Source organism: Pseudonaja textilis, chromosome Z, assembly GCF_049901715.1.
Source record: "Pseudonaja textilis isolate UNSWEBS1 chromosome Z, rPseTex1.2, whole genome shotgun sequence".
NCBI lineage: Eukaryota > Metazoa > Chordata > Lepidosauria > Squamata > Elapidae > Pseudonaja > Pseudonaja textilis.
The window spans coordinates 10,158,791-10,169,463 of NC_142008.1; the positions used below are offsets into that span (position 1 = coordinate 10,158,791).

The 10,673-nt window shown below is 34.2% G+C and overlaps 1 protein-coding gene across 1 annotated transcript in view; it reads right to left on the bottom strand.

Moving 5' to 3' along the window:
• PTPRN2 (protein tyrosine phosphatase receptor type N2) overlaps positions 1 to 8,939 on the bottom strand; it is a 609,242-nt gene extending 600,303 nt beyond the window's left edge. The window contains exons 1-2 of the mRNA XM_087917130.1: positions 8,834 to 8,939; positions 8,023 to 8,136 (exon numbers count right to left, since the gene is read on the bottom strand). Of these exons, the coding sequence (XP_087773256.1) occupies positions 8,023 to 8,136; positions 8,834 to 8,939 (220 nt within the window). The remainder of the gene's footprint in view (positions 1 to 8,022; positions 8,137 to 8,833) is intronic.
• Positions 8,940 to 10,673: the final 1,734 nt, after the last annotated feature.

Genomic DNA, 10,673 nt, shown 5'->3' on the forward strand with positions numbered 1-10,673 from the left:
TTATTCATTTTCAATATTCTGGCCCAAGATCTAAGAAAGATGAAATGAGAACACTATCTGAGCCTCTAAGGTCTTACCATTTCTTCTTATAATTTTGAAGTCTAAGATAATGCAGTTGCAGCTTTTTTTAATGACATCATAGTCAAAATTCTGGAATTATTGCTCTAATGCAAGGGTCTTCAAACTTGGCAAATTTAAGACTTGTGGACTTCAACTCCCAGGATTCCTGAGCTAACATGACTGGAGGAGGAATTCTGGGAGTTGAAGTCCACAAGTCTTAAACCTGTCAAGTTTGAAGACCCCTGCTCTAATGCAAAGACTGGGGGTTAATTGCATTACTTTGCAGGGTTTTTTTCTATATCTGCCCCATGATGGATATTGCTTCATGAATTATGAACCATAACTCTGTTATCCAGCAAATTGATGTGAGTATTCCCATATTTTGAAATGCCAGGGATGTTTTCTTTTTGTAATTTTGATATAAAGACATATATTCATTTAAAAATCCAACGAAGTTAAAAAAAATATTTCTTTTAAATAAATCTGTTTCCATTGCAAAATAAAATCAAGTGTTTTCATTCTACAAACAATAAACATCGCCTTTTTGGCAAAGCTTAGTTGCATTATTGATTATTGTTATTTCTTATGCATTGCAGCCATAATACAAAAGAAATAACAAGTCTGAAATATAATACTGCCTATTAAAAACCTTCTAAGAAGCAACAGTTAAGAGAAAGGGCAAATTGCACTAGTTTTTTCTTAACATGTCTTTTTTTCAGGAACACAAGTGTTATTTCCGTCATCATCATGACTTTACACACTTTTTTTTCCCGCTATGCTATGAGCAATTTTCTATTTTTTTCCCCACGCTTTGAAGGCTGCACATAGCTACTACAATTAATTCCAGACTCATGCAGCTGCTTCCTAAGTTGCTTCCAACCTTCTCCCCACCTACAAGCATGTCCTTTAAAAAGTTGGAACTCCTTTAATGATTCAGAAGCCAGATATTAACAACGTGCAATTAAAGTGTGATCTAATGTGGGCATAGGAGAAAAAAATATTGTATATAAAAATATATCAGCAGGAGAGATAGAATTATGGTGGTGAGACTCATCTCCAGGGGGGATGAGTCTGCCTACTGAGATGAGGTGGACCGGTTGCTTTCGTGGTGTGGAGACAATAACTTGGTCCTCAAGACCAATAAGACCAAGGAGCTTATAGTGGACTATAGAAGGAACAGATCAGACATCCAGCCCTTGCTTATCAATGAAGACCAAGTGGCCAGTTTTAGGTTTCTGGGTGTTACCATAAAAGAGGACCTGACCTGGGGTGCTCACATTGCAGCACTGGTCAAAAGGGCCCAGCAGAGATTATTCTACCTGAGGCTTCTCAGAAAACAACAGCTGAATGAAAAGATGCTGGTGACCTTTTACCACTGCATTATAAAGAGTATCTTAACTTACTGCATCTCTGTATGGTTTGCCAATTGCACAGTGTAAGATAGGAAAGCACTCCAGAGGGTTAACGTCATTGCCCAGAAGATCATAGCCCCCTCTCCTCTTTGGAAGAGCTTTATAGCTCCCGCTGCCTTAGGAAAGTTGAAAACATTCTCAAAGATCCATCTCATCCTAGGAACCCTTTTTTGAACTATTACCATCTGGCATATGGTACAGAATAATAAAAACAAGCACAAATGGGCTGAAAAACAGCTTCTATCCCAGGGCAGTAGCTCTTTTGAATTCTACTGTAAAGTGCAGTGTTGGTGCGGTGTCGGGAGTTTTCAATTTAATGTGTGGGGTATGAAGGATGTGTGTTTGTGTTTATTTTCATGGCACTGAAGATAGTGTTTGATTTTGTTGTACGAGGTGCAATGACAATAAAGTAAACTAACTAACTAATTAACACTGATGAAACATAAAGAAGGAGAGGTAAGAAAAACTGTATTGATAAATAAAGGAAACCCTTCCTTGGCTTGTCATAAATAATGATGAAAGGGTCACCATGATAGGCAGCAAAAGAAAAGAAAAGAAAAACACAGTTTTAATAATTGCATCAATATGACAGGCTAGCTGGTTACAGAAAAAAAACAATGTAATTGAGAAGGCCAATGCTACAATAATATAAAAATGAAAATGAAATACATTGTTACAAAGAAATGGAAAACTAAGAAAATAACTAAGAGGCAGAGAGCAGAAAGAAAGTATTTTCATGACATAACATCGAAAAGATAATGTGCTTATCAAAGGACATTTGTGGGTGAAATTAGTAAAACAAGACAACATGAAACTTTCAAAGGTAGGTAAGTCAATTTACTGTGATTTAGATAAGAGAAGTGATGTAAGTTAAGAAACTACTTCTAAATAAAGAGATAGAAAATCTGAAATAAAAAACACACAATATAAATTGTAATTATCTCTAGAATGTTATGTTTTAAATAAATATAAAACCAGCTTGTTTTTCCAGTTCTAGAAATTGCACTCTATTTTCCCATTAAAGTAATTGCCATGAAGTATTTTTGGTATAAGAGCAATAGTCCAGAATTTATTTTGTCTCCATTCAGGTTGCAAACTGGTGTCTAACTACCATTCTGTTTGAAAAGTTCAACTCCTGAAGAAAGATGTCAGAAAGATCCACCCAATTAAATCAGAAATGACCTGACAATAAGACTGAATTTTACAACTTCAACTTCAAGCACTGTATACTGAGTTTTTTCCTGTTGTACTGTAACCTACACAAAAACATGTCAAATGATGGATGAAATACTGTCAATCTATTGCACATGGAAACCTTTTTTTTATATGCTCTTATTTTCCACACTGAAAATAATCCACTGGGGTTTGCTAGAAACAATATTTTATCTCTTTACTGTAGTGTTATTGTTTACCAATAAAATCAAATATTAAAAAAGAAGAAAATGCTTTCAGGAATAGAAGTATATTTTTAAGATGTCCAAATTCTTTCCAAACACTTTAAAAGAGCAAATTCAAAAATTGTGAGATGTCCTTTTTGTTCATTTTTATTGCCAATTTTTGAAACTGTTTAAGCAAAAGAGAGCTGACTGAAGAAATCCAGATTTCAGTCCCCAAAAGTCCCCCAAAACAAACAATAGTTTATTCTTTAAACTGAGGCAATAGATAGATTTGTAGTTAATTGTAAAATAGATAAAGTCAAATCTTTGTTCTTCCATATTTTTTTTTAAAAAAACCTGCATATTGTCTGCCTTCACACCATAGTATTTCACTTTTTAAAGAAAGTTCCAGTCTCAGATTAAGCTTTTAAAGATAGTATTAGAATAATAAATAAGTGTTGCATTACTGAATGTATGTAATTAAAGCTTTTCTTGACATTATTTTTCTTAAAAAGAATTTTGCTCAATTAAGAAACATTTTATACATTTAAAATGTTCCTTTATACAAAGAGGAAGTGGTATCCTTTTTAGTTCAGTTCTAAAATTACAGTGAATGCCTAAAATGGTTGTTCTTCCTCAATTATTAACACATAAAATGGATAAAAGTGGTGCTAAAGCTTCCACAATAATTCAGAAAAAAAAAATCCTCTCATTGTCCATCCAGCCTTGAAGAGCTGCTAAAAGGTATGTAAGGAGCACATTAAGTTTGTACAAAAGCAAAGTACAATCCTCAAACTCAACTACTGTAGCAATTATCAGAATTACAGGTGAGCTAAGATACCTCATTATGGGATTTTTATTGCAAAATCATTTTACTTAATTCACACATTGACACAAGCAGAGTCCAAGCATCAGCTACAATTTTTAAACCCCACTTTTTTTATTTTTACACTCTTTGTGCCTTGCTTCCTGCCTCTAAAGAAAAGAAAAGTGGGCTGTAATTATATTAGATTACCGTCTAGAAACAATCTTATTTAGTTAACAGATTCTCTGTTACAAAATAGCTAACAGGTGAAACAAAAACTTTGAGAATCTAGATGTATCTATATATTATTATATTATCCAATCCCCAAAGATTCTGGGCAGCTAAATCTCATCATTAAAAAAAACTTCAATTAAAAAAAACACCGGAATGTTAAAAAGTCAAAAAATCAAATCAGAAAATTACACCAGAATTACTGTTACCTCCTCCTGTGTCCTATGCTAGACAAAACAGCTGGATAGTAACAAACATCTCTGCGACACATAACCATCCGTAAAAGATTTTTTTTTCCAGTTTATGTACAGTAATGTAAAAAGCTAATATGCAACTTTAATGGATTAAATTAATTTTCCTTTTATCTGATTAGAACAACATGTATTTATAAATTTATAAAAGATTCCAATCATGAGGGATTCCAGCTTAAGACTTAAAAGTAAATGTGTGATATGTGTTATAAAGGAATAGCTAACATCTTTTCCCAAAATCATTCCAACAAATATACAAATATTAATGGGCAAGATAGGTGGCAAGTAATAAATAAAGGGAGGATGGACCAGGTTGAGCCCAAGACACAAGTTAAATGCATCATCAATCTTGAGTCCCCTTTACCCACAATAGATCTCAGTCCAGTCCACATTAAAATCCATTATTTGCTTATTTGCTACCTATTTGCTTTGACCATTAGTAATTTGGATTCTTGTAGAGAGTTTTATATTCATTTGAACTACCTGGAATTCCTGCTTTTCCCATGTTTGCCAGATGGATGGATGGGTGGATGGATGGATGGATGGATGGATGGATGGATGGATGGATGGATGGATGGATAATGGAAGTTTGCATTAGATGTGTATGAGTTTCCCTCCATCATTTTTCAATTTGAACAAAATTCTCTGACTAGTGCAAATGTGCCCACTTCCATATTTTTCTTTTTTCCTCTTCCTTTGCATTGATACTTTAATCTTATTGATACTTAAGCAACAGCAACTTTGCTCAAATATTCAACTATCCCTGAGAGCTCAGGCATAGATCCAGGTTTGGCTTCAGTAGGGCTAAGCTGCATTTAATTTTGTTATCCAGAGACCTATTTGTGCTGAATGTAGCTTCTTCATTTCCATCATATTATCATCCTGGTTATATAACAAAAAGAGAATTTTGTTGAGGATTCAACAAAAAGAAGATGCGTTGGGAATGTAAAAGGAAGAAACCAGAATGATGTTAGTGTGTGTGTGTGTGTGTGTGTGTGTGTGTGTGTGTGTGTGCGCGCGCATAAATGACAGAAAAAGACCAACCTACCTAAATAGGAAAGCTGAACTTTAGCTCCTACGTAGGCACCATCATAATTTTCATTGCATATTAGAATGAAATCATTTGAAGTAGTACTTTCTATAGTTTAAATCTTACATTGCTTCCTCCCCTTTTTCCACAGCTTAATGGACACCATGCTTTGCACTTCTGATGTTTGGTATGAGATGGTGCTTACTTACTGATGTGTTTGGCATTCCTGTTTATTCCACTTCAGAATCCTATTTTATATTGTATCAGATACTTAATATCTTATGGGATTTACATTCCTAAACATAGCATAACATTCCTCATTCTGGTTCTGAACGCCTACAACTCCTACTCCATGTTTTGAATATTGCAATAAACTATTGCTGAATTATTATAAAATCAAACTTAATTTAATTGAAAATTCTTATGTTTAGCTTATATATTTTCATGACTGATATATTATACAATTACTGATATTATTCTTTTGTTTAATGACCATTATTTTATGTTCAGGGAGAAATCTGTGTCAAAATGTAAGTGTTGTTACTTAGATAAGTGAATAGGTAGGACAAAAAGAAAAAATAAAGGTAAGAAGGAATGACATGGACAATTGCTATCCTGAATCACAGAATCCCATCCTGGATCATTTTGTTTACTTATTGGGATATCTGAATTGCTTCAATGAACATGTATGCGTCTACATTATCAATTTCTAATCCTGGCCTCTTCTGATAAATAATATATATGACCTATGGCTTAATATATATATTTATATATATGATCTATGGCTTAACTATACAATCTTTAGTGCTCTCTGAGCTTGGTTGTTTTCTGGCAAATGTTTAGTCACAAGATGTAGTCACCAGACTTGGTAATATCTCCATTGCTTATTCCCAGAAAAAATATATTGAATACTGAATTTATACTGAATTTACAGAGAATTTTATTTAGAAATCACAGAATGAGACAGCAGAAGGAAATAAGAATGCACAAGGTTTGATACATACCAAGAATTAATTGTTTCCTATTATGCTGAAAGATGATCAGCCATCATCTATCTTAATATGGCTATCTTATTATTCATTCTCTATTCCTAGAGATGCCAATTTTAAGTGATGTGTGCATGGCGTACCCATATTACACATGAATTTGGGATAATAATTAACCTATGAAGATGCAAAAAAAAAATTGGCCACATCTAGCTTTCCCTCAAGCCCTTTCCACCCCAATCAGAAAGTATCAAGAATACTTGCAGAATTTCAGTGAATAACAGCTGTGCAATTTTCAGTAGAATTTTAGCCAGAAATTAAATTAAAGAAAAACCCCAGCCTATTTCACAGCTATTACCATTCTGTTCTAATACCCAGGTTCAGTACTTGGCTTTAAGAGTTGTTTTTTTAAATGAACTGACCTTGATCACAAAAAGGCTACTTGTCATTGATGTAGAAGATACAAAAGACAGATGCTATATTTTATGACACTGTGCAGATGGAAAACAAATGTGTTTTTGTCCTTTATAATACAGATAACATAATTTTAAAAGAAAGAGATGGTTTGCAGGTACACAAAGAAGAACAAAAGATTGAGGAAATTTTGATTTTGACTTTTTTTTCATTTCCATACTGATTATAATAACGCAGGGAACATCAGACAGAGCACCATAATATATACATGGGAACAAAGTGATAACTTATACAAAGCAGCAATCAGCTCCAGCATATTTAGATGAAAATGAAACATTTCATATAAGTTGAAAAATCCTTTGATTAAAAGAAAAGCTTTATATCAACACTAAGTAGAATCAACTTCGTATTAGAGTCTGCAACTTGTGAAGCTAAAGTAGCCTTTTTTTGTCTTCTGAATTAATCAAAATGTTTTAGTATTTTTATTGATAATGAACATCTTTGATCCTTGCTTTGATCACAATAAAAATCACTAATTTGGAATTAATCAATGGCAGAATAAAGGGAAGAAAACACAGATGGTAATTGTAAGAGCAATAAAAGTGAATATCTTATTAGCAGAGAAGACATAGATCCAAATGGCAGAAAATGAAACTTCCACAGAACATATGAAAAGGAAAGGGATAAATTAGTTGCTGTTTGGCCATGAGCTGACATAGCCATGTGTGTATACGGTGATGTATTGTATGTATGATTTGATTCATTACAGCAGATTGGTTTCACTGAAGTTTTTTGCCTCAACGTGCTATCAATGTTTGTTTGGATGGGAGATCACCAGGGAATACTACAATGGTAGGTTAGACTAGAAGTCAAATTACATCTGAAAGAAGACCGTGGCGAATATTTCCATATTGTTGCCAAGAAACAAAATGTGGATTGTGTCCACAGAATCAACAGGAACCGAGTTCAATTCAAGGGAGGATTTTACCATTACTCTTTAACATACTATAGCAGTGGTTCTCAATCTATGGTCCATCAACTAATGGGAATTGCAATGTCATCTCAGGGGATCTGTGAAGGTTTGAGGAAATGTTATGATTTAAATCTTGAGTTAAGTCTTGCAGGTTGGTCCTGAGCCATGGTCCATGGCCACAAAAAGTATTTAAAAGGGGTCTATGGTGAAAAAAATATTAAGAACCACTGCATTATAGGTTTGGGACCAGCAAAGGAAATCATTTAAAGAAGTATATCCCTGGAATAAGGCAATAAACAAAGATGATTAATGCAGACATGAGAAAGGATGCCTTTCTGGCAGTTTTACTTTTAATCTACTTACATCATCCCCTTCCCCCCTCTATAAATGATAATGTAAAATAAAGATGCTGGAAGTTAAAACACTGACTTAGATTTTTTTTAAACAGGTGCCTATATTGTGACTGAAATATTCTGCAAAGTACCTCTGTGCAGCAGCTTCTCTAAGACAATTCTCAAACGATGAAGTGTTGATGGTGAAATTTCATACTTGTTTATTTCTATCACTGGAACTCGCTGACATTTCCCAAATACTCCATCTGGAGAAGAAATGGAGAAAAGGAAGAGATGAATAGAAAAGGAAATAATGTTATTCTATGTTACTTCTAATACATCAAGACATTTGTATTATCCTTTTATAATGTTTTCCACTTCCATGAAATGCAAAATAAACTGTGAGGCATTTCTATTATCACCCTTTCATTCCTTTTTACCTATGCTCCCATCCTAAGCAATGCCAAAGCAAAAAAATAAAGATTTCTTGTGAAAACCAAAATTCAAAGAAATACTGGTGTTTGTTCTCAGAAGTAGTCATTTCTCTCTCCCTCTCCCTCCCTCTCCCCCCCACTCTCTCTTTTAATATAGAAAACTCTGGAGTGGTAAATGAATGTTGAATCAATAATAGGCAGGCAAAGCTAGCTTAATGTAGCGCTGTCTAATGAATGCAATAAAAGGGAGCTGCACACACAACAATGAGATATTAATGAAACCTAATTTATTTAGCTCCATTCCATTTGCCTAAAATGACAGACTCTTCTCATCAAACTCTTTTCATATCACACCTTCTAATTAATTTAGGTCCTAATTAGTCTTTATTTAGAGAATTGTTCATTTCAAGACAAGCTTCCTATGTGGGGAGAAGATAGGCAGTGGAGGGGAGTTCAAACATAAAATTACCTTTCTCCCTTCCATACAAAAAACTAATTTAGAGCCTAGGTGTTTATAACACCTTCTGACCATCTGCAGCTCTAAAACATAGAAAGAGAGATGCATTTATTGTTGTTCTCTCCTGTACACAGTGATCCAAAGAAAACCATTCAAATGCAACAAGTTTAATTAGCATGCTGTTCTTTGTACAGCATGTTTTAATTTAGTAATTATTGCAGATATTGCATTTATAATCAAAAGGGACAGTTAAATTTGACTAGAAGAACCTAATATTAAGAATTAATTTACAAGTATCTTTTTCTGTGGGATTTCAAGCAACCAATGAAACAATTTGGAAAAAATCTGTTTTCACAACGCAAGCAGTACATCTGTAATTTATAAAATGCGGATATTATTACACTGATACAGACCTATATTATACAGCGTATAGGTTTATATCAGGGCAATTACTTCTGCATTTTAAGACTGGAATAAATTGTTAACCTAATATTGTTGGGAGGCAAATTAAAATAAGGAAATCACGAACTTTCACATCATATTTCCAAAGCAAAATGTCACAGAAATTAGACCCCACTTTATCTGTTTTATCAAGGACAAAGGGGTTTCTCACAATAAATAAAAAATCATGCCATTCCATATATTTTGTATTAGAAAAATACTTCCTAGTAAGGACATTTTCATTCCTTACACAAAATGATTCTTTAATATTTCGTAGTACAGCATTAATCATATATCAATGATAACACAGAATATCCACCAAACTGCAGCAACGTCATACCAATGTGCCCCCTTTATGGATCCAAAAGCTTCTTTTATATTCAGTATTGATCAGTCAGGTAGCAATTCTGACTCAAGCAACAAAAAATCTGAATATTTAAACTTAAAATATACTGTACAGATTTTGAATTATATTGCAGAGCGGTTTTTCTCAACCTTGACACCTTGAAGATGTGTGAGCTTCAACTATCAGAATTCCCCAGTGAGCCCAGGGGGATTCTGGGAATTGAAGTCCACAGATCTTCAAGCTGCCACGGTTGAGAAACATTATTACAGAAGATCACTAAAAAGGTGGGTGTAAAATATTGAACTTTTAGCTGTTTTATCTTTACAGTTTGTCAGACTTGCTAATAAATACATTCTTTAATCAATAGATTCCAGGGCACTCTTATAGGGTTTAGAACAAACCTGCCTGAAAAAGCCATTCAGAATTTTGAAACTGTCTCTATCTGAAGTTCCTTAGTAAGAAATCAAGTCCACTCTATAGGGAAGACAGTCAGAAAGGGGGAAGAATATTGTGTGTCTGTCTCTCTGTTTCTCTGACTCTGTGTATGTATATCAGAGGTGGTATTCAGCCAGTACGGACCAGTTCTGACGTACCGGTAGTGGAAAGTTTGAATAGTTCGGAGAACCGGCAAATACCATCTCTGGTTGACCCACCCACCCCTGCCCTTTCCTGTCCTATATTCCCTTGTTTTTTACCTCAGCTGATTCGTGCAGCAGAGCGGATTGCTAAACCTCAGCTGAGCTAAAAAACAGCTCCCCTCACTAGCACTGACACAGAGGGCGGTTTTTGAGTACTCCGTACGCACGCTCTCATATAACCGGGGGGGGGGGGAATGTGGAATACCACCACTGATGTATATGCACTATAGTTGTCTCTATATTGGGGTGTTTAATAAAAACACCCCAAATTATTTTATAGAACATTGCTATGATTAAATCTAATTCCACTTAAGATCTCCTCCTTTTTTCCTAAGAAAGCATTCCTCGTCTTTCCAGAGGGAGAATTTTGGCATTTTGTCAAAGTCATTTTGTACAGTGAGATGGGCAGCATATAAATTTATGGGCAGCATATAAATTTAGTTAATTATGAATAAATAAATTAAATAAATAAATAAAATGGCGCTCA